Source organism: Sphaerodactylus townsendi, linkage group LG01 (genome assembly GCF_021028975.2).
Source record: "Sphaerodactylus townsendi isolate TG3544 linkage group LG01, MPM_Stown_v2.3, whole genome shotgun sequence".
NCBI classification, from domain to species: Eukaryota; Metazoa; Chordata; class Lepidosauria; order Squamata; family Sphaerodactylidae; genus Sphaerodactylus; species Sphaerodactylus townsendi.
The window spans coordinates 107,174,198-107,198,910 of NC_059425.1; the positions used below are offsets into that span (position 1 = coordinate 107,174,198).

Sequence of the window (24,713 nt, forward strand, 5' to 3'; positions counted from 1 at the left end):
AGAAAAAAAGAGAAACCCCCTGTTTAAAATACACTGTTTAAAAGATGTGGCTTTGAGAAAAGCCCCCTGTAAAGAAAAATCAGAGCTCCTCAGCCCTTTCTGGCCCACTTCTCAGCCCTTTCTGGCCCACTGCTGTTCTCCACTGCTCCTCTTCTCTGCTGGTTCCAGAGACTAACTGAAAAGATTTACAAATGTGAGAAGCCCCACCCCTTCAGCACTAACTGAAAAGATTTACAAATGTGAGAAGCCCCACCCCTTCAGCAGCCTCTCCCAATCAGCAGCCCTAGGACAAGGAGAAAAAAAGAGAAACCCCCTGTTTAAAATACACTGTTTAAAAGATGTGGCTTTGAGAAAAGCCCTCTGTAAAGAAAAATCAGAGCTCCTCAGCCCTTTCTGGCCCACTTCTCAGCCCTTTCTGGCCCACTGCTGTTCTCCACTGCTCCTCTTCTCTGCTGGTTCCAGAGACTAACTGAAAAGATTTACAAATGTGAGAAGCCCCACCCCTTCAGCACTAACTGAAAAGATTTACAAATGTGAGAAGCCCCACCCCTTCAGCAGCCTCTCCCAATCAGCAGCCCTAGGACAAGGAGAAAAAAAAGAGAAACCCCTGTTTAAAATACACTGTTTAAAAGATGTGGCTTTGAGAAAAGCCCTCTGTAAAGAAAAATCAGAGCTCCTCAGCCCTTTCTGGCCCACTTCTCAGCCCTTTCTGGCCCACTGCTGTTCTCCACTGCTCCTCTTCTCTGTCCCCTCCTGTTTAAAATACACTGTTTAAAAGATGTGGCTTTGAGAAAAGCCCTCTGTAAAGAAAAATCAGAGCTCCTCAGCCCTTTCTGGCCCACTTCTCAGCCCTTTCTGGCCCACTGCTGTTCTCCACTGCTCCTCTTCTCTGCTGGTTCCAGAGACTAACTGAAAACAAACACCCTGTGAGGTGGGTGAGGCTGAGAGAGCTTTGAAAAGCTGTGGCTAGCCCAAGGTCACCCAGCTGGCATGTGTGGGAGCGTACAGGCTAATCTGAATGTGTGGGAGCGTACAGGCTAATCTGAATTCCCCAGATAAGCCTCCACAGCTCAAGCGGCAGAGCTGGGAATCAAACCCAGTTCCTCCAGATCAGGTGGCTTTGCAGGTGGAGGGCTTTGCAGGTGGCTGGGGGATTTCTCTGTGCCGCTGCCCTGTCATCTGAAAGCCCTCTGCAGGTGGTGTCGCAGTGCAGCAGCAGCACTGTCCCTGGTCACCTTAGCCCTGTGGGTTGGGCTGTTATACTTGCCTGAAATCCCTCCTTTTTTTGTTTTTCTCGTTGTGCCATCATACATTTTTAAATGGCTGTATTTGTCTCTTAAATGGGGGTGGCAGCTGCAGGAAGCACTGGTTGCCACTGTAACATTTAGTTTGGTTTCGAGAATGCATTTATGGTCTGAATAAAAAGAAGAAGAAAGTGTAATACTAAAATGTTGCTCTAGTTGTCTTTTAAAATGTTTGTCTGTTCTCTCTAAGATAATAGGGGAAAATCGTAAGAAAATGGCAACAGGCTGAATGAACATGCTGTGGAATGTATTCTCCTGTGTTTCCTGTACATTTCCCTCTGCGAATGAACATAGTCTTTATGGGCTTTTCCCCCTCCATCTATGTTGATTAGGTTGGAATGTTCAAAATACATCCAGAGATTCCTGAATCCATGTCAGCAGAGGCAAAAGTTTTCCTACTGTGCTGCTTTGAGCCAGATCCAGACAAGAGAGCCTGTGCTAATGAGCTTCTTGTTGATGAGTTCTTGAAAGTCACAAGCAAAAAAAGAAAGTCACAATCAAAGCTAACAGGTAAAGACATATTTAGGTCTAGCTGGGAGAACTTAAGGTCATTTGAGTAGTGATTAGCATAGCCACTAATCACAGCTCTTCAAAGCAAAAATACAACTTAAAATCGCATTAGCACAGCTAAAATAATAAATAAATAAATGTGCCTTTCGGATATGAATTTCAGTTTAGTTTTAATGTTATCCAACAAATGCTTTGAAGACTTCATTATCATTTTTAACTTCTTTTTAAAAAACAGGACAAAAGATCTAACTTGTTTGTTTGGTTTCTACAAAGTTCAGCCATGACTCATGATTAACTTACTTGTTTAGAACTTTTTAAAATAATAGAGCATTGTGTATGATACTCTTTCTTTTATTTTAAAAAAGTAATGGATAATGTTAGTTTTTCTACTCTTCATAAGCATTAAATGTTTTTAACATTTTCTTTTCTCTCTTTTTCCACAGCACTATCAGTTGGATCAAATGGTGAGGTTAATACTTGGATCTTTCTCTTACACTTAGTGATCTGTAAATGTTCTAAGACTTTGGGGATTTTGTTTTTTTCAAAAGCTACCACAATCCATGAGGTCATAAAAATAAAAAGTTTGATTATTTGAGTTTATTTAACCTACTCAGGTTTAAAACTTTACCGTCGTAAATTTGCAATCCTAACAATACTTAACAGGAAGTCAACTGCACCTCATGCAGCAGGAAGTTTTTTTATATATATAAGCACAGGATCCAGGCAGTGACATAGACTTTTTATGGGGGAGGTTCAGGGGTGGGATCATGCCCCCAGCTGCCCCTGAGGTGTGGCCATGCCTCCCCAAACCCTGCCCCTGGCCTCAGTGCTTATAAAAGCAGCTCTCCGAGGCCAGAAATGGAAGACTACCCTGCCCCTCCCGCCCTGCCCCCCACCGGCTGGGCTCCCAGCCGGCAGCCGGCAGTCCCTTCTGCCCTCCCCTCCAAGCAGAGGAAAATGGAGCCAGGTGCAAAATCTGAGTTAAAAAAAAAACATGGGTGGCCACTGTGATGCTGGAATCCACCCCCAAACAGCATCACTTTCAATGGTGTTTAAACTAGGGAGCCCAGATTCTCTTTTAAATCCACCTTAAAGGGAGAATCTGGGGTCCCCAGTTAAAACAACATTGAAAGTGATGCTGTTTGGGGGTGGATTATCCCCCACCCTGAAACAGCATCACTTTCAATGTTTAAACTGGGGACCTCAGATTCTCCCTTTAAATCCACGCCAAAGGGGGTGGATTTAAAAGGAGAATCTGGGGAAATTTGGAGTGTGCCTCCAATCAGGGGTGCAATTGTTAAGCTAGCAGCACCAAACTTTCATGGTATCTTCAGGAGACTCTCCTGATGATACCACCCAGATTTGGTGAAGTTTGGTTTAGGGGGTCCAAAGTTATGGACCCTCAAAGGTGTAGCTCCCAACTTCTATTAGCTCCCATAGGAAACAATGGGGAATGTGGCACCACCTTTGGGAGTCCATAACTTTGGACCCCCTGAACCAAACCTCACCAAACCTGGGTGGTATCATCAGGAGAGTCTCCGAACAAACCCCTGAAATGTTGGTGCTGCAAGCCTAAAAGCTGTGCCCCCTGCAGGCCCAAATCTGAAAAACACTAAAAATACCAAGAAACCACAAACGGGGAGGCGGAGCTTCGGACATGTAATGGGGGGTTGAACCCAAGAAAAAAAGACCCCTTACCTTCGTCCTTGGATCCAGGCCTAAGAATGTTGTCTTAGTCCATTTCTGAAAATAGGGAACAGCTGTGATTCAGCTGGTAGAGCATGAGTTTTGCATGCAGAAAATTTCAGGCCTGATCCTTGACACTCCTAGTAGCTGATGTTGAGAAAAAAATCTTTTTCTGTATAATAGTTTCAGAAAGATACCCATATTGGTCTGCAGTAGAGGAGCTAGATTTTAGTCTAGTGGCTCTGTTAGAGAGAAACAAATGTTGGAGGGTATAAGTGATGCCCTCCCAATAATCAGCCTCCTCCCCATAATCACTCAGGTTCACTGACATGGATTTATTGCATCAGAATAACGAACAGGTAAACTCTAACGTTTCTTTGCTGGATCTCACAGGTTCATACTAAGCAGCAGCCTATATCCCTCATGATGCACCCCCAACAAGTTCTCTAAAAGCAAAAGCATTCTCAGGCCATGCCGTTCCTCCAAGGTCAGGATTTTGATAAGGCTGTGTGTCTATGGGAAATAATGGTTACTGTTAATCTTTTTAAAAAGCAAGCAAAAATTGATCGGTGACAGTCTACCAGTCTCCCCTGGGTGCCCTTGGCAAGACCAAGGAGGATGGGGTCTTGAAAATAAGCTCTCAAGAGTCAAAGGTCCCTTCATCCAATACCCAATCAATGGAGTTTTGATTTTTGAAAGTTTTCACCCCCAAAAATCTTGTAAATCTGTAAGGTACTACTGGATAAGAGGAAGAAATCAAGGCTAGTCAGAATAAATGACACTAAGGTCGCTTTTTACATTCTCATTATTTGATTGCATTGGGAACCCTTTGTTTTAATCTGTCTTGTAATATTGTATTTTAGAAAATATAATTATACATGCAAATGTTTTAAAGAAATGAATCGATCACATCTATGATTACTATAATTTAGATTTCTGTGTAACACCTTAAATGCATTAATTTTCTGGGGTTTTTTTTTCTCTTTGATGAACAGAATATCTTCGAAGCATATCCTTGCCTGTTCCTGTTCTGGTAGAAGATACAAGCAGTAGCAGTGAATATGGTTCAGTTTCACCTGACACTGAATTAAAGCTTGACCCATTTTCATTTAAAATGAGAGCCAAGTCTTGTGGAGATAAGGATGCAAAAGGGCTTAGGTCTCTCTTTCTAAGGTAACTCATATGTATTAGTTTATAAAGAAAGAAAGAACTGTTTAAACTACATTTTGTTGTTTTTATTATGTTTTTAACATCATATTTTGAAAATTCAGCATTCCAGACGAGAATTTTGAGGACCACAGTGCTCCTCCTTCACCAGAGGAGAAGGATTCTGGCTTCTTCATGCTCAAAAAAGACAGTGAACGGAGAGCCACACTTCACAGAATTTTAACAGAGGATCAAGATAAAGTGGTGAGGAACTTGATGGAAGCCTTAACTCAGGTAACAAATACAAATGGTACATTTAACATTGGACTAAATGTATTAAAATAAATGTTTAGATCCTGTAAGCTGTTATGCAAGCACATCACAAGTCATACACAAGACTGAGTCAACATTACTGTGATATTCACATGTATGTGTTTTCATGCAGGAGGTTAGAAAGCATTAAATTAGTTTGGTTTTGGAAATGTTTATAGCGTTGGAATGTGTATCAAGGGCCCTTTCCGCACGGGCCATAAACAGCGCTCTGGGGACGGCAAAAATGAGGTTTACGGAAAACAGCGGCTTCGAGCCGCTGCCGTGCAAACGGCAGCAGCTCGAAGGCGCCATCCCTCCCCCCGCTGACTGGTCGACCTACCGTCTCTGTGGCCATCCGGCGCGTCGCCGAGGCCTGGGGACATGCCCCCCTGCCCTGCGACGCCAGAGGTAGGTCGACCGGGCGACGGCGCTCAGCGGCACTGTCTTCCCAGTGGTTTCTGGGACCGTTCGTGCGAACGGTCCCAGGGGGGTTGGGTCGGCGTCATGTACGCCGACCCAACCCCCATCATGGCCGTGCGGAAACGGCCTAAATATATTTAATACAGACAGTTCTGATTTGCATATAAAGTAAGTTTCAACTCTAAAACAGAAACTTTTTGAATAAATATCTTCTTTAAAAAATTGCGAAGTGGATAAAAAAGTAAGTAGAAGCATAAAATAATAACATATCCATTTGAATGTTTAAAGCAAAAATAAATACCATTCAAGTTTCTGAGACTTTGACAAATGTCCACATATTCTGAAGCTTTTCTCTGTAGTCACAAGAGGGCTGCCTTTATATAAACAAAAATACAAACACAAAACCGCATAACTTAATATACATCAAATTAAAACTGGAAATGTTGCAATATGTATCACAATCAGCTGCTGATCAGACTGTCACCGAAGGCATGTCAAAACAATCCCGCTCTGTACTTTTTTTGGAGCTTTCGGTAGCATATCCAACAAGGTGTTTTGAAGTGTAGGTGTTGTCAATGAAAATGCACAGGCATGGGCTATAGATTTTCTGAATAGAGGGAAATGCAAAAAATGAGGAGCTTGGTGACCTCAGTTGATGCTCTGAACATCAGAGCAACACAGAGAGTGTGAGTGGATTCATAGTTCTTATTCACCTTTAGTTCTATCTACCTAGAACATCAAATTGCAGATTCAACAAACTAATTATGTATTATAATTTATATATTTTTTCATATTGTCACTTGCTTTGTGACTTATTTTGTGGTAGATGTTCCAGCATGGAAACTTAGTTTAACAGCCCAGTCAAAGCTATTAGAACACCAGTGATTTTCATACTATCAGGAAATAATGGAAATGCAACAGTTCAACGTGACATTTGTTATCTAATGGATTTTATGCCTCATGTCCAGACTATCCCTAGATGATTGGGAAAACCCATGGTTATCTAGGATTTATTTATTTGTTTGATTTCAGTTGTTGTATTAATTCTGTAACCCTCATCAAATCAGATGTTTAAATTGATTTAGGAATTTTTTAGATAACCAAACTCTTGGTAACCTCTCAAGAGATCTGTGCTGCTATTTCATGTCAATTTACACAGAATTACAAAAAAATGTATTCAAAAATGTTTTGGTAGTCATGGCTGAGCAGTTCTTCTGTATAACAGCTGTGTTCTATAAGAGATAAGATAAGGAATGGAAAGTAGTCATTTTGTAATGGGATAAATATTCTCTTTTGTTGTTTATCTTGTATTATGAGCCTCTGTATACTTATGAGAGCCACAGTTGGCATGGAGAATGCTATTATTTTCTGGAGTAGTCATGACAATGCGCATGGGGAAGGTGGATGATAATGATCTATTTTGCAGTTTGGAAGATTAATTCCATGATCACTGGTGATATTATCCTATTCATCTCTTTCCATTTTTGTAGCTTTTTAAAACAAACAGCCTTCCATAAGTCTGTTCATCAAGTTGTATTCTGTAGAACATTCATATCCACTTTGTCTATAAAGTCTCTTTTGTGCTGCTGACCTTATCTTCACACTCTGCTGCCAATTAAACTTTTTCTGTCCCATCCTTGCTATATACCATTATGAAACTCTGTCTCCTCCCTTCACCTTTGGCTTGCCGGGTGATCAAGGGCTACATAATCTCCATTTCATATGTCACTCAACCATGAGAACACTGGGGAGTGTAAAACCCGGTTATTAGCCAGCTGCAGCATTTGTAATAGATGTTCATGTGGAAACCTCATTGAAATGTGTAAATGGACAGCGACAGTTCTTAGGTGAAACGTGCATGTTGCATTTTTCTCATTCATTCCCTCATGATTATACAACTACAATTAGCTACTCTTTATTGTTCTACCAGGGAGCTGAACAGCCTAAACTGAAATGGGAACACATCACAACTTTAGTTGTCAGCCTAAGAGAATTCTTCAGGTCAGCTGATCGCAAAATCATTGCAAGTACACTTTCAAAGCTGAAACTGGAGCTAGACTTTGACAGTCATGGCATCAGCCAGGTTCAGTTGGTACTCTTTGGTTTCCAGGATGCAGTAAGTATTTGTTTTTCCCCACTACATTGCCACTTTTTGTAAACTGTATTCTGAAGCAATTGCTCAGTTCACTGGTAATGGTACTAGAAGTTAGTTGTTACAAAGTCCCGTTAGAAACAGTGGGATGGGGGACCATTTTTAACACTTCCAACCTTCTGGGACTTACTTCCAAGTAACTTTTGACTGGCTTTTGCTAAATTGTACCTCAAACTGAATGATATAAAATAATATCTGAGAGTGGGCAATTTCAGTGCCACCCCAAGCAGGTCTACTCAGATTTACTCCCAGTAAAGTGTTCTTCGAATTGCAGTCATAAACTAAGATGTCACAGGCTTTTTCTGGCAAATCCTCAGGCCATAAAGTGAAGGCAGTTCACCTTGCAAAGGCATTGGGTACTTTGAAAAATTGAAATCTGGTTTATTTAGTTAGGTTTGTTCTTATGGTGAACACGTGTATCACTACAGATATTACCTGCTTTCAATTTTAAAATTAATATATTAATACATTTATGTTCTGCATAGTCAATACAGTTTTTCTTAGACTGTAATTGTAGATATACTCTGGAGACCCTAAAACTTGGATTGCTAGCTCTGGGTTGGGAAACACCTGGAGATTTTTTGGGAGGAACATGGGAAGGGTGGGGTTTGGGGAGGCACTTCATCGGGCTGTAATGCCATAGAGTCCACCTTTTAAAGTGGCCATTTTCTCCCAGGGAACTGATCTCTGTCGCCTGGAGATTAGCTGTAATAGCAGGAGGACTCCAGCCACCTCATGGAGGTTGGTAACACTACCCCAAAACAGTTTCATTGATGGCCAACATTTATTTCTTGGCTGTGTGTCCTTAACATTTTTTTTTGTTTCTAAAGATTTTTTGATTTTAGAAGTGTTGCTGTAATAGAAAATATTAAGTATTGGGCTGTTCTAGATATAATAGTGAAATTTTATCCTTCCTTTCTCCTTGAACGCTGAAGCTGTCTCTAACTTCCTGGTTCTCATTATATTGTAAGTCATGTAGACCAGTTATTTGTACAAACTACTGTTTGCTCCCAAAGATTAGCAGACAACTGGTTTCCAAGCTCTGCTTTGAAGGGAAGATACAGTGTAACATGATGAAACCAAAGAGGACATTGGAACTGAGAATGGAGAAGGAAGAGAGAATATGTGAATCAATATATTTCTTTCTAATGAAGAATAGTTATGGTTACTTGGTTACACCTCCTTTAGTATCTCAAAAAGACACCCATATTGATGTTTTAATAATTGACATTTATTTCAGTGTAATCAAATAATCATTATACTAATCCTGTTGACTAAATGTATGTTAATCATCCTAATTCTTTATGCAGAAGACTACCATAAAGTCAGTTGGTAGTGGAAGGTGCCATCAAGTTGCAGCAGACTTACGGGGACCCTGTAGGGTTTCCAAGGCAAGGCACATTCAGAAGTGGTTTGCCATTGCCTGTCTTTGTGTAGCAACCTTGTACTTCCTTGCCATCCAAGTACTAACTAGAGCCTTCTTAACTTCTCAGATACGATAAGATTAGGCTAGCATGGGCCACCCAGGTCATGGAATAAGGTCAGTTACTAATGATAAAGCTGAAGCGTATCCTAATTTGTCTTCTTTCGAGCTCTTACAAAGATTTTGTTCCTTTGCATTTCCAAACAATATAGCTCCATTAGCCTCTAGATAGCACTAGAATTACTCAGAGGAGGGCAAGATACACTATATCCAACCATAAATTTATCTTATCTGATTATGACATTTTCACCAAAACAGGCATTTAAAAATAATCTACTAACTGCAGTGTCTCTTTCCAGGTAAATAAAGTTCTCAGAACTCACAATATCAAGCCACATTGGATGTTTGCTTTGGACAGCATAATTCGCAAAGCAGTGCAGACAGCCATTACAATTCTGGTTCCAGGTGAGATTAGCGATGTAAAATTTCTGGAAATCAAGAAAAAAAGAAGAAATTTTAGGGGAGCTTAATTTTCCTACAAGGAATAAAGTTATTTTATTGCTTTAGTAAAATAAAATACATTATATATACCTTAATTAGTGTATGAATTTGGCATTATTTATGGAGTTTGGAATATTTGCACTCTTCGGCATATTTATGGAGTTTAAAATTATAAATATCCTACCATGCAGTCTTAAGCAGATTTATACCTGAATTGCACTGTATTAGTTTTCTACAAGCAAAACTGAAAATATACCCAGTACAGAAGAAAGAAAAATGCACAGTGCTGCATACTATGCTATCTTAGCACATTATTTTGTCTTATAAGATACAGGAGGAAATGAAAATTGAAATTGGAAAAGAACTGTTATAATAAACAAGTGTATATTTTAGAAAGAAACTGGCTTATACGATAGGACTACCAGCATGTTTGGATATAGTTAAAATTAATAAAATTGAAAAGTGAACTATGTAATAATGTTTATCAGCAAACGCATAGTGTTCAATTGTTGCCAGAATGGTTGACATTCAAACAATAAATATATCTTTGAAAATGTTTCCATCTATAGTATACACATGAATCAGTGTATCTGATTCTCAACATGGCTAAATGTGTGGATAGACAAATCTTTTGACAAACCTTAAAAAAATAATTGGGGGATAAAAATCTGCACCCACCCACCCAATAATAGAAGCAGCATCTGTAGCTTAAAGAACATAATGCCCTTTCAGTGAGTATTGTGGAAGTTTCTAGGTAGCTACAACAGTGCTGCAAGTTTTCAAGCCTTGATTTCTGACAGAAGGAGGGGCAGGGCATTTTCCAGGATTTTTTTTTTTTTTTGCCTTTGAGGAGCCCTGTAGCACAGTGGTATGCTGCAGGCGATTCATGTAGCCAGCTCAAGGTTGACTCCGTCTTCTATCCTTCAGAGGTCAGTAAAATGAGTACTCAGCTTGTTGTGGGTAAAGTGTTGATGACTGGGGAAGGCAATGGCCAACCACACGATAAACAAAGTCTGCCTAGTAAATGTCACTATGTTGCATCACCCCATGGGCCAGCAACCTTTTTTCTGCCTTTGAGGGAGCCAGATCCACCAGCAACCTCCAAGTAACTTGATGCCACCTGTGGAAGCTCACTGTGAGACTTTTGGCCAATCTCACATTCTCAGCCTAACCTGCTTCACAAGGTTATTGAGCAGATAAAATGGAGGACAGAAGAATGATGTAAGCTCTTTTGGGTCCCAATGGTGAGGAGGACAGAGTATAAATGAAGTAAATAAATATAGCTGAAGCCAGGGGAGCAGATAAAAGGTAGCTTTAATGGTAGATGGGAAAGAGAGAAGGAAGCCAGAAAATGGGAGAGACTATGAGGGCTTTCAAGGAATGAAAAGAGGAAATAATGTGAAGGAAAATGAGATGCCCCTAAGTCCTTGCGGGTATTTACCGGTAATTGCTATTTTCTGATGCTGTAGATTTTCTTACGTTAAAAATTCAATGTTACACATATTCGTACATTAATCATTTGTCATTACAAAACAGGAAATATTTCCAAGTTGGACAATTTTTCCAAAGTAGAGAAAAAAGTCAGGTGGGCAGAATAGTTTTCCCCCTGAAGTGGATCTGTTTAAGTGTTGGCCCTTCTATAGTTTGATTCCAAGAGTAAATTGTTCTATAATATCATGTTGCACACATGTCAGTGAGAATGTTGTTGCATATATATCATTCATGAAACAGTAATGTTAGAATTACATAGACATCTGTTTTGAAATGACATTTACATTACTGCAGGGAGCTATGGCCACTAGTCCTTCATCCTGTATATTTAGAATAGGGTAATAGGTTTGTTTTTTAATAGCCGGTTGCTTCAAACATTTCAGCTTTAGTATTTATACACTGTGTGGGTCTGCAGTATATACCAGCTATACGTACTGAATGCCACATTTGCATCCACCTGAATCAGTATTTTGAACAGGCCACAAGGATAGATGTCAAGGAGCAGGAGGACTAATCTCCAGGAGCACACATCTATGGAAGTAATTTAGACCCAAACCATATAGTAAAAATCAGCCCCTTACATTGTCCATTGACACATATAGGTAGTATTACATTGTTGAAACACCAATGTAATGAAATCTGTTCATTCCTAACCAATGCTGGGTACAGCATTTTGAACTAATGGCAGATTTTGAGAACCGTTAAGAACATCTCTGTGAAAGAGAGCACTATAGTATCTACTCTAGAAACCGCCAAGGCATAGATTAATTTTGCAGTATCTTTCAGAAACATTGTCAGAATAATATTGTGCTGTATATTTTCCTGCTTGGTAAATTCCATGGCCAACACACTTTAACAAATAGCTGTCTTTGTGACACATAACCCCAAGATAAAATGATCCAAACCTGTTCATCATTCAGCCTTTTGAGTGCTTTTTTTTAAAGCGACATGTTCCTTTTAACACATGCTACAGAATTTAGAAGAATGAAAGATGGTAGGTCTTGTGCAGCTTTCTTTATATGGATTTATTGTTTGAAGACTATAAAAGAGGTCAGATGCCTGAAAAATGATAAGCCCCTGAAGCCAGGAGGAAAGATGAAAGCATTTGCTGGGCAAAAAAGTGTTCCAGTTTAGTGACCAGGAAAGAGCTTTAGAGATTATTTTTGAAAAATCCCTAAAGCATTTGTTTGCAGCCACTCTGAATGTTTACAAGACACAAGACTGCATGGCCTGTTAGATGTACTGCAAACACTAGTCAGACTCTGAACTAGTTGTATTATTACTAGATGCTTAGGCTCCAGTCTCTCTGTACAAATATAATTACAAGGGGTTTATTTATTCCATGCAGCTGTTTATCCTATTCTCAAACAGTAAACAAGCACAAACTACAACAATCATTAGCTCAACATTACCAAACCTGTCTCATGTGAAGAGCAACTGCACTTCAGATTAGTGTTCAGAATTGCAGTTGCAACTATCTTTGTATTATCTTACTTCCGTGCGCCCTGTGGCCTAACTATGCAAAATCAAGACCCTCCTCATATGATCTGAGCAGAAAAACTAGATCTGTGGGAAAATTTCTGATAGGTAGAAGGAAGCTGAACAAGCAAAAGCATACAATCAGCCAGTTGGGGGCGCGGAAGAAGAGTAGTTCATTAGTAAACAAGATTCACATTCAAGTTCTAACTTCAGATTTTCCAGTTAAAAGGATCATAGGCATTTGAAAAAGGCATCCATTAGAGACCTGAGAAACATAATGCCTGCCAGTTTTGGAATACATACACCAACTCAATATACAAGGCTTTCTAAAGCAGTTGGAGAATTGTTCTTTCTTACTGCCACCATCCCCAACTGCCAGAGCTCCAAGACACTGCTATTCATCAGCCAAGTCACCATTATTTTTGCTGCAAGTAGCTACTCATCAGCTGAGCATGTCTGGCCGTGTGATAAAGTCCTGATTTTATTTCTTCTTGGCATACTGCCAGCTAAGTTTGTGAAATGTTCCTAATACATTCAGTCCTGTAGTGTATCCTTTCTTCTCTCAGGGATTGTATTTCAATGCCATGAATGTATTTCAACATTCTTCAAATGTTGTCCAGAAAGATAGCAGCTTTAAAGGACACAGCTTATAAATCTTTAATAGTTGTTTCTGGTTTAATTGCTATGAAATTAACTACACATTTTCTTTTATAACAGAACTGAGGACACATTTCAGTCTGGCATCAGAAAGTGATACAGCAGATCAGGATGACATTGAAGTTGAAGAGGAACATGAAGGGCGACCTCCAAGCCAAACAATTCAGCGACCTTGCCTTGTTTTAGATGATGGTAACATAGCTACCTCAGGTGTAAGCACCCTCAGCTCTACAGTGTCCCATGAATCCCAGGCTGTCCAGAGATCCCTCAGTGTTCAACTTGGGAGACTAAAATTGGAAACCAATAGGTAACTTTTAATTTTCTTTACGTGTACAATACAACACCAGCATTGTGAAATATATTCATATCTAACCTATCAATCGTAATTTCCAATACCAAATCAATGTCAGATCAATGCAGTATCAAATAAATTGCATCGCATGATTGTATAGCACGACACTGGCATCCAAGTCTGACTCAGAGCTAGCACATTCATTCTTCTTCCCAAACAGACCACCACCAGGAGCACATTGATGCAGCCTGTGGTTCTGCATCAGTATTTGTGTCCCCAGTGCTGCCTCTGAGAAGGATGCCTGCATAATGCAACTAGTTGCACTTGTTCACACTCCAGTTGGGAGTGTGCGCCCAGAGATTTGCTTCGTGTGTGTCCTTCTTCTAGCTAAGTCATGGAAAGAATGCAAAGTGTTCAAACTTTTTAGATGCTTTTATAAAAGGGTTACTAAATTCCTGCCACTTGTGAGTCATGATAAAATAATGCAATTTATTTATTTTGACTAGCGGGGCCCGGCCACGCATTGCTGTGGCTTATTGTGGTGAAATGGGAAAGGAACAGTAGCAGCAAATCAATTGCAGAGGCCAGCAGTACGTGTTCATGGAAATGCGCAGACTTATACTGTGTGATGTTATTGATGTGTGTGACCACATCCTCCCTCACTTCTCTTCCCTTGCATGGCATCCCTCTCCCTACCTCCCTCCCCCTACCTCCCTCCCCTTTCCCTTTGCTAGAGTGGGTGGGTCATATCCAGATGCTGGGCCCCCTCCCTCCCCTCCCTTGCATGCCACCCCTCACTCTCTCCCCTCCCTAACTTCTCTTCCCTTGCATGCCTCCCCCTCCGTCCCTTCCCTCTCCCACCCTCTCTTCCCTTGCATGCCACCCCTCCCCCTCTTCCATCTCCCTCTGCTAGGGTGGGTGGGTCATATCCAGATGCTGGGCCCGCTCCCTCCCCTCCCTTGCATGCCACCCCTCACTCTCTGTCCCCTCCTCTTCCCTTGCATGCCTCTCACTCCGTCCCTTCCCTCTCCTTCCGCTGAATGTGTATGAGAGTCGGTGTGTTGTGTGGTAGCAGTGGGTGAGGCACAGAGAGTGAAAGGTACCTGTGTGTGAGGGGGGGAACCCCACCTGACGTCTTACACAGCAACGTGTGTATGTGTTTCACGTCCACTCAAGTTATTTCCAGTGAACTGTTTTCACTGCTCATATCTGGCCATCTGAGCAAACATTCTAAGGGCACGAACATTCTAAGGGTGACAGTTACACACAGGCAGCTTCATGGCCTGGTGCGCCAGGAAAAAGATGTTTTACTTGGCTCAGGTATGTTTTCTGACAGCGGGAGGTACGTAAGAACACAGTCAGGGGAATGAGTAAGTGTCTGTGAAATTTTCAGAGCATTTGGGCCAGCAGGTGCGGGGTTATTCTCGAAGCAACAAACCCATGGTTCCATTTTTATATATAGAAGAGTTAGATTTATATCCCCCCTTTCTCTCCTGTAGGAGACTCAAAGGGGCTGAGAGAGCTCAGAAGAACTGTGACTAGCCCAACATCACGCAGCTGGTGTGTGTTGGAGTGTACAGGCTGATCTGAATTCCCCAGATAAGCCTCCACAGCTCAAACAGCAGAGTGGGGAATCAAACCCGGTTCCTCCAGATTAGAATTACACCTGCTCTTAATAACTACGCCACTGCTGCTCAACCAAAAATCAACAGAAATCCTGAGACAACAGAACCGAAAAATAAAAGAAAATATTTATTCATTGTGCACCAATTAATGATTAAATGATTAAAAACAAAGGGCCTGAAAAATAGGCTTTGTTAAAATAACTGTAGACTTAAGTTTTGCTGAGATGTTAAGCAAAACCATATGATACAAAGTTGATAATGCATGAACTCACAATAAACCATAAAAAATCAGATGCATTTTGGCCACTGGGGCCTTTTTCCACGGTTACCAACATACAAGGTAAAAATCCCCATCCCAATGTTATATAAAATAATATATTTTAAGAACCCTGAGCAGATGGCTGCTTACTTCCTAGTGTTTGTGGGTTAACATTAATTTAAAAAAAAAACTATGGTTCTTGTATTTCAGTTATAATATCAACACAAAAATAGTGCAGCGTTTAATATAACTTGGTACAGATTTTGCAGTTCTTTTAGGCTGTGGTGTCATTTACTAGAAACCAGAGCCATCATGTTGGTATGGCTCATGCGTCTCCTTGCCAAGCCTTCTTTACTTCTCAAGGGAGGTGTGTCACATCCTTATCTGTGAGGTCTGTGGGTCAAGGGTATCTTTCAAGGGCTCCTGCTCCAGGTCTGTGAAACCACTGAGGCCTCAGGCTTCTGATTTGAGGATTACACCTTCATCCACCAAACTGATGCCTCAGGGTGTTCACTAGGCTGTTTCATGTACCACCAGTCAAGCTATGTTTTCCCAAACTGTTGCCACCACAAAGGAGGATCAGTTGTCTGCTTGGTCCACCCAACATCCAACTTGCCTTTCATTGCTTCCAAGAGGCCACACTTCCAATCCCCCAAGAAGCTATTATAGCCTTCTACGAGGTAGATGCTGTTCCTTATTCTGAAATGAAACTATCTCAGTTCTTTTTTGCTCTCACTTCAAGCTTTGTCCCAGCTCGTCATTACGGATAGTTAAATAGTGTTGTCTAGATAAGCAGTTGAGTATGTTATTTAATCATGATTATTAATTCTTAGTTTGAATAATTTACAAGGTTAGAGAATATTTTTACCTGACTTGATTTTTTCATTCAGTGTGATTTTATTAGAATTTCTCGGAGCAGTAACAAGATAGAAACTACAAGTGAATGTATTTATTTGTAAGTCACTTTTGTAGGTTTCAATGGAACTTCAGAAATGGGCATACAGATGTTTCATGTGTTTTCAGAGTGTGAATACTGTCTGTTTTGTAGTCTTATTTGTCACTAATGGTGTGCAGACATGTTGAAATCACTTGTGAGAATTACTAATGCTGTACTGTGGTTTATAGTGTTTACTGATATTAATAGGCACTTGATAAACGTATGGGCTCATTACACATGGAGCACTGACCGTGAACCTGTTCTCTGCAGTGGGCTCTCTAGTTTCTCTAGTTTACATGCGAGGAGGCAACCCACAGCTTACTGCTTGTTTGTCTGCTAGGCCTCTGCTTCTCCCTGTTCTCTTAACTCTGCTCATCAACAGCCATCAGGGAGGGCAGAAGAAGAGCACGGAAGGTGGGGTGGAGTCAAAAAGATGCCTGCTTATACTGTTCTTTGTAAAAGCCCTCGATGTTACTTTGTATCGAAAGATCGATCTCTCGATCCCTCAATATGTGCACTTTACAGAAGCAGGAAGAGACTGGGAGCATGGAGAAGGGGGGGTGGGGAAAGGCTCCAGGGCACCTGGCAACTGAGGCTGTGCTGTGCTGAGATTGTGCTAGTGGAGGAAAGGTCCATTTGGACTAAACTATTCATAAGACTCTGAATGGCTGCTGTATCTGTCTTTTATGGACAATTTGTTTTATTGTATTTTGGAATGCCAATTAAGGCTTGTCTACGTCTAGTGGAGGAAAGACTGAACACAGATGTTAGACAGAGATGAGAGGAGGGTCTCACCCCCTGCTGTAACTATACATATGAGAGATCAATCTATTGATCTCTTGATCAGTGTACTTAGGAAAGCAGGAAGGACCTGACGGTATGAAGCAGGGTGAGGGGGAAGGCATGCAAAGCTCTGGGAGGGAGTTGGAGGGTTGGCCACGGGCAGAGGAAGGAGGTCCAGGACAAAACTGTGCCTACTGACAAATCTGTCCCACTCTGGCGGCAAAGCAAGCTTTAAATCGTGCTATAAGTGGTTTCACTTGCTGCAAAGAGAGTGATAAGTGAAAGTGGAGCTCCAGAAAATACATCTGTACAAGAAATCTTGCTGCAGCGAACACTGGCCTCCACTACATCAAAGACTTTGTGTATAATCTGCCATAGTGAAGCTTAATTCTCCCCTTTTCTTTTCATCTTCCCTAACAGACTACTAGAAGAACTAGTGCAGAAGGAAAGAGATTTTCAGACCTTGCTGCATCAAGCCATAGAAGAAAAGGAACATGAAATCAAAAACCTGAAGCTTAGAACTCAGCCAATAGGTGCTTTATCTGAATCTTCAAAAACAATGGTTCCACAAAATGATTTTTTTTCAAAGGAAGGCTGGTACACTTTGACCCTTTCCAGGCACTTCCCCCTGCCCCCCTTTCCCCCTTTCAGTCATTTGTCTCCAGGCTTTTATCACATTTGATAACTAGTAGTAAGTCCTTTGAAACAAGAGTATTGCATGCTCATATCACACCTGTTATTTCAGGTACTTTAGAGTTGCAGTGAGACAAGTGTTCATATTATTATTATTAATAATAATTCAATTTAGTAGACCGCACTCCTGCCAAAGGGCTCATTCAAATCTCATTCTGAACCAGGATTTCGATATCCTTACTAAAGAGCAGAAATATCTATGATTTTTCTTCTTTCAAAATAAGCCTAATTTTAAGACTCTAAGAAGGGCATGCTGGATCAGACCAAAGTCCTATCAAGGCCAGCATTTTGTTCATCCAAAGGCCAACCAGCTACCTCTAGAAATCCCACAAATAGGAATACTGCAACAGCATCCTCCCATCCATGCTTCCCAGCAAGTGATAGGAAGAGGCATACCATCATTGGCAGAAGTAGATATCAGTCATTACTAGTAGTCATTAATAGTTCAGGCCTCCATGAATTTGTCCAGTCCTGTTTTAAAGCCTTCTACATTCTATGGCAGTGAGTTCCACATTTTTACTATGTGTTGTGTGAAGAAGTATTTTCTTTTTCCTGTCCTGAACCTCCCACCCTTCAGCTTTGTGGATGACCCCAGGTTCTAGTATTATGAGTGAGGGACAAAATCCTCTCCTTATCTACTCTTTCCATGCCATGCATAATTTTATAGACTTCTATCATGTCTCCCTTTATTTGCATTTTTCTAAGCTAAACAACCCTGCTTATTATGTTTATGTATGGATTTGTATTGACTTGCCTGTTCTAAATTTAAAAAAATTTGATATCTCAAGTCAAAGCCCTGAGCTGGCCTTCAGTTGAGAAAGCATGGGGTAAAAATCAAATAAATGAATATTTTTTCCCAAAAGGAAAATATCCTTGCTATAAAAACCTTGGCTCTAATTTGAGATCATAAGGTGAGTTTGACCAGATCAGTTGAAGGATCCGCCTGGTCCCGTATTTCTTTCCAGTGGTGGCCAAGCAGATGCCACATGGAACCCAGAGGAAATGCATAAAACCTTCCTATGGTGTGTTTGAGCACTAGACACTCAACCAGGAAGGCCATTGCCTTTATACTCTCCTTTTGACTGCACAGTAGCATCTGTCTGATCACTGCTGGTGCCAGCAGTACCATGGGTACATGGCTTTTAGTTTAATCCAGTGTCATAATTTTTAAGTCCTCATGAATCAGTTCAGGTAACAAACTTCCTAACAAGCAGCAATCTATATTTAATTCAAAGAACTTGAGCTTACACTCCCTTATACACATAAACTAAGGTTCCTTTTCATGGCTAGTTGAATCCATTTCTATTGTTTTTACTTGCAGTTTTTATCACCATTCATAATAAACTGTAAAATAGTACATAATAACAACATTCAGCCAAGTCACAGCCAACTTTCCCTCAAGGGTTTCAGTACAAGAGATGAGGGGAGATTGTTTGCCATTGCCTTTCTCTACAAAGCAACCCAGGACTTGCTCGGTGGTTTCTCAGCCAAGTACTAACCACAGCCAACCCTGCTTCTCTTTTGAGATAAGATCAGGCTAGTCTGGCCTATTCAGACTGCTAAAATAATATTTTATTCACAGAAAAAGGATTGTGAACAAAAACGTTTCTTCTAAGTGAGCTCCATTGAATCTGTCAGCTGAACAATAAAAACTGCAACCCTGCCTATCTTTTCATCGCTTCAAAATTATGATTTGTAAAATCTCAGTCTTGACATTCATAATCTTTAACTGTCATTTGACCCTTGTGTTTATAATTACAGGGTGTTTGATGTGAAATTTGTGTCTATGAGCCTAAGTGAGTGCTTGGAAGTATAACAGTAATGGTTCTGTGTAATCATAAAAGGCGTTAATTTATTTGTCTCAAAATAATTTCTCTAGATATCCCTGGCTTGTCTGTCTCACAGCTCAACACCACTAGCAGAAGGACTGAAGATCCTGATCTAACTAATTGGCTGCGAGTTCATAGCGCCGATGAAGAAACCATAGACAGGGTAGGAAAGATATTGTATTCAGTATGTTTGGTTTGTGATCTCAAACCCTGAGGCCAAACAGCAAGAACCTTTAACTACTGTTTTGGAAGTTGGAAGAAAGTACAGAAGATGTAAAAAGGGTTACTGTTCATCCTGTTTATAAATAAACATTTCAACAAAATATGTTAAAAGCCATATTATGTTAAAAGCCATGTTATCCTCAGATGGTTGGGACACCTAGTCCATGACTATCTACTTTGACTGGCAGTAGTGGTCCTGTTTACTTGGAGATGCCAGGGACCTGGAACTTGCTGTGTGCAAACTATACACGCTGTCATTGAGCTTTAAGTTTCCTTCACAGAGGTTTTACATATCAAGTGTCTCAGACTTAAATGTCAAGGCCTTCAAGATCAGTGAACTCAAGTAATTTTTTCAAACGTATCAGAGCACTTTTGGCTGTGATTTATAAAGTACTTATTCAAGCCCATCTATCTTTGCTGTTCTGGAATCTGTTGAGCTAAACATTTTACATTTAAAGTGTGAAAACATTCGTATACTAGTGTAAATTCTTGGATTGGATTCAGAGTACGTTTTTCATCAGTTGAACAAAATTTCCCTGTTCCCCCCCATCCAGCCCCACAAAATGTTGCGCTTGCGTTACAAGACCCTGAGGAATGACCAGGGGAAGGAGGAATCTGTTGAAAATGTGCCAACTTAATCTGAATCTCACCCATTGAGCTAAAAGTATTTTGACTTGGACAGTATACTTTGTGTCAGTTCCTTTTTTAATAGTGTGAGATCCAGAAACTATCCAAAGGACTCTGACTCCTAGGTAATAGCATATACGAGTGTGACTGGCAGTGGAAGAAGACTTGAATGAATTTTACTGACAAGGTCAAAAGTCAAATGCATAATAAGTTAGAGACAAATATTCCTGAAATCGACAATGGACTAAAATCAAGCAAAGACACTTAGACAAAAGCTATACAAAAATGATATTGTGAAAATAATATCAGTAAGGAATAAATTAATTACTAGATAGATGTAGTCAACCCCGCAGGGTCGTCGCTAAGGAATAGGCGAGACGCGGAGGAGGTTTCATCTGGCGGAGAGCGTCAGCAACAGGAAGCGCGGGATTTCGTGATCCTGACAACTCTCCCTGTGCTGGTCTCTGGCACCTTTTATTAGGGTTTCATTGTGGGCGTGTAAAGGAGGTGGGTAGGGAGATGAGCGGGAGACCGGGAGACCTGGAGATCATCATGTGATGCATGATCTCACCTGGCTACGTGCGGAGAGGAGCGTAAGCGTCTGAGCCTAATCCTCACCTGGGGGCAAGACCATTGTCCCTGCGCCCGGTGGCTGAGCCAGACAGTTCATGACCCGTGACTCATAGGGGGATGAGGAGTGGGGGTGCGGTGCGACCAGCAAGGCCGTAGGTCCGTTGGCGTCCCAACGTTCTACCACGGTGCTGCTGGGTCAGCAGTGCATTACTACAGATAGATAGTGGATAAGGTCAAAGCAAAGATAATAAAGTTGTGGGCTTCATTCTGGATAGAAGAAGAAGAGAAAAAATTGGATTTATACCTCTTTTTTTCAACCCTAAGGAGTCTCAGAGCAGCTTATAAACAGACACCCTGTGAGTTAAGTGGGGCTGAGAGAGCTCTGAAACAACAGTGATTAATCCAAGGTCACCCAGCAGACTTAATTTGCAGAAGTTGGTGTACACCTCCTAAACAAATCAGAAGTTAATACAGAAAAGTTCAGGAATGAAACTAAAGATGAGTTTGCACAATACATTTTTAGAGGGAAACTCCACCTCAAAGTGACATAGTTTCTTTTTTCAAGTGATTGAGATAATACGAACAGGAATAGTTTTTTGAAGGAGGCACTCTGAATAAAAATAGAGATAGCCAACCATGCTTGGGGAGGCATGTTGCCTTCACAGGATAGATGGCCTTTGCCAGAGCCATGCCCCTGACTTGCTGTTTGATAAGTATTTCCTCAAGGAGAAAAGGTGTACACACAACAGGTTTTCTAAAGAGTTTCTCTCATTTAAGTTTTTGTAGCACCTGTTCATCTACTTCTCAGTAGCTGGATATCTGGTGCCTCTTTGTTTATTGTTGGTTCTTGCCAGTTTTGTTATGTAGAATGTGTGCGTGCGCGTGTGTTTGTGAAAGAGTAGCTATGGAAAAATTAGGTATTTTGTAACATGCATGGCTATAATGCAGCAGAAAGAACTGTACCCTTAAGCCAACTGATTTCAGTTAATTTAAGCATGCTTAATACTGTTGTTAACATTGTGTAGGTGACCACATGAATTTACCGTTTGATTTTCAAGTAGAGATCTTCCAAAAAAGGATAAACTTATTTTCACAATAATGGCAAAATTGATGACAAAAAATAAAATACATTCATTGTGCATTGTGATACATATGCATTTCTCATATCAATAAGTTATTATTTCATCAGGAATGTTTAAAACTTTGGAAATGATATCTGGTAGCATAGCCAACACAACTTGCATTGTAAACATCTTTCTTTAGTTTTTAGCGGAAGATTACACACTAATGGACATTCTCTGCTATGTTACACGAGATGATCTAAAATGCCTCAGGCTCAGGTAATTTTACAGTTTATATAGTACTAATTTTTCCTAAGGTCTTATTGTTCTTTTTACAAACAATTATTACCATGAACTTTTATCTCTAAGTTTTTGTGACTGACAGCGAGCTTCAAATGTTTAATGACTATTTATACAGAATTCTTATTTATTGGACATCATACAAATTGTGTTGAGCTTTTTATTCACTGAAATGTTTGTAAGATAGCTAAAGTAAAACATGCATATATTTAGCAATAATGTGATTAGCAGGGGCATACCGCCCATGGGGACATGAAGTATCCCATGTCCCCGGGTGCATGCCATTTTGTCATGTGGGGGGGCACTGGCTGAGTCTCTGCACCCAACCTCTCCCACGGCGTGGCACTCAGTGGCTCCCATATGTCAGGGCGCCACTCACTGGTTGAGTTGTTCACTGCAGCCGCAAGCTGGTTCCCACCCCCCTGGGAGGTCAGGGAGGGCAGGAGCTGACCTACCGTCGTGGCACCTTCCCAAGTCCCGCCCCCTCCGGGCCTCCCTGCAGCCCGGCTCCTGCAGGGAGGCCGGGGGTCAGAGCTTGGCAGCAGGCAGCCCAGACAGACGGCATAACGACAGGTCGGTCCAGGAGCCAGCCTGCTGCTGTGACACCCACCCAAGACGCCCATCTGAGCCACCACCAAGCCTCGGCCTCCCTGCAGGCTGGCTTCTGCCCTCCCCTGGGAGCCCAGGAGTTGGCCTGCTGCTACGGTGCCTGTTTGAGCCGCCCCCTGAGCCCCATCCTCCGAGCCTTGCCCTCCCCTGGTCTCCTTGCTGGCTCCTGTAAGGGGGGCGCGGGGGGGGGGGGAGCCGGTCATGTCCCTAGGCACCATTTAGGCACGGTACACCACTGATGATTAGTGGACTATTTAAACAGAAAAAATATTCATACAGGCAAAGTTTACACAAAGCTGTCACCTTACATGAGCGTTGTTACACTGTAGCCATTCTTAGAAAACGACCTATCCATCCAGGTGGGGGTGGAAAGAGCCATCAAGTCACAATGACTTACGGTTCCTTAGTAGCGTATTCAAGTCTAGAGACAAACAGAGATGGCTTACCATTGCCTACCTCTGCACGGCAACCCTGGACTTCTATAGTCTTCAGTCCACTTGCTATCAAGGCCTGATACTTCTTAGCTTCTAAGTGCTGATGAGACTGGGCTATCCAGGTCCATCCAGGTCAGAACAAAAAGGTACCATCAAATTGCAACTGACCTATGGCAGCTCCTGTCATGGGATTTTCATGGTAAGAAATGAATAGAGGTGGGTTTGCCATTGCCTTGGACTTGCTTGGTAGTCTTCCATCCAAGTACTGTCCTGCTGTCCCTGGTCCTCCAGGTGTTTTTCATTAAAAATAGAGGATCTGACTTCCCTTCTCCCATGCCTTCTCATTCCTCATACAATAGTTAGTTAATATTTGTATTAGTATTTTAACTTTGAGGAATTTTTGCATATTCCACATATGTAATTCAGATTTAAATCCTGCATTGTCAAGAATAAGAATGTAGATGGTCTTGGCAATATTTTTTACAGTATGTTGAAATATTAACAAGTAACTCACTCCATACTACAAATAATTTTTAATATCACTTATGAATTTTGTTGACATGGGGAATTTAATAATGATTTTTTGCCACTGCTTGACAATGTCCCAAACCTGTTTTGTTATAAGTATAAGATCCACTGTGACTTTCTGTTCTTTCTGTTACAGAGGTGGGATTTTATGCACACTGTGGAAGGCCATCACTGACTTCCGAGAGAAGCACACCTGACCTTGCTGAAAAGAACTCCTCTTTCTCCACAGAGAAGTGGAGCTTTCCTGCAGCACGGAGCAGGACTTCAGTCAAAGAGATGCTGTTGCACTTTAATCCAGTATTTGTTTACCATTGTTAAGAACACTTCAGCTATCTGGCTGCATCTACTCCTAAGTAAGGAGTATGTCTATGATATTAAATATTATTTTAGTTTTAAAAATTTTTACATAGAACCTTCTCTTTTTCTAAAATGTTGGGACCTCTATTATGTTTCAGAAAAGCCATTGTTAATCTTATACAGCCCAGAACCAGCATGGTGTACTGTTATGAGTGGTGGACTCTAATCTGGAGAACCGGGTTTGATTCCCACTCCACATGAGTGGTGGCCTCTTATCTGGTGAACTGAATTTGTTTCCCTGCTCCTACACATGAAGCCTGCTGGGTGACCTTGGGCTCATCACAGTTCTTTGGAACTCTCTCAGACCCACGTCCCTCATAAGGTGTCTGTTGTGGGGAGGGGAAAAGAAAGGAATTGTAAGCTGTTTCGATTCTCCTTAGAGGGAGAGAAAAAGCAGGGTATAAATCCAAGCTCTTCTTTTTCAGTTGTAAGTTTTTGTGTAATTTTTACATCACTGAAACAAAACCAAAATGTGAAAATTAACTTTTTGAAGTTTTATATAC

General features: G+C 41.1%; 1 protein-coding gene across 2 annotated transcripts in view; it reads left to right on the forward strand.

Moving 5' to 3' along the window:
* Positions 1-24,448, forward strand: part of MAP3K5 (mitogen-activated protein kinase kinase kinase 5) — a 124,606-nt gene extending 100,158 nt beyond the window's left edge. For both annotated transcript variants that reach the window (XM_048489881.1, XM_048489890.1), the window contains exons 20-30: positions 1,637-1,814; positions 2,258-2,278; positions 4,496-4,673; positions 4,772-4,940; positions 7,309-7,494; positions 9,313-9,418; positions 13,142-13,388; positions 17,398-17,510; positions 19,550-19,662; positions 22,185-22,261; positions 23,990-24,448. In XM_048489881.1, the coding sequence (XP_048345838.1) occupies positions 1,637-1,814; positions 2,258-2,278; positions 4,496-4,673; positions 4,772-4,940; positions 7,309-7,494; positions 9,313-9,418; positions 13,142-13,388; positions 17,398-17,510; positions 19,550-19,662; positions 22,185-22,261; positions 23,990-24,050 (1,449 nt within the window). In that variant the 3' untranslated portion in view covers positions 24,051-24,448. The remainder of the gene's footprint in view (positions 1-1,636; positions 1,815-2,257; positions 2,279-4,495; positions 4,674-4,771; positions 4,941-7,308; positions 7,495-9,312; positions 9,419-13,141; positions 13,389-17,397; positions 17,511-19,549; positions 19,663-22,184; positions 22,262-23,989) is intronic.
* The last annotated feature ends 265 nt before the right edge of the window (positions 24,449-24,713 follow it).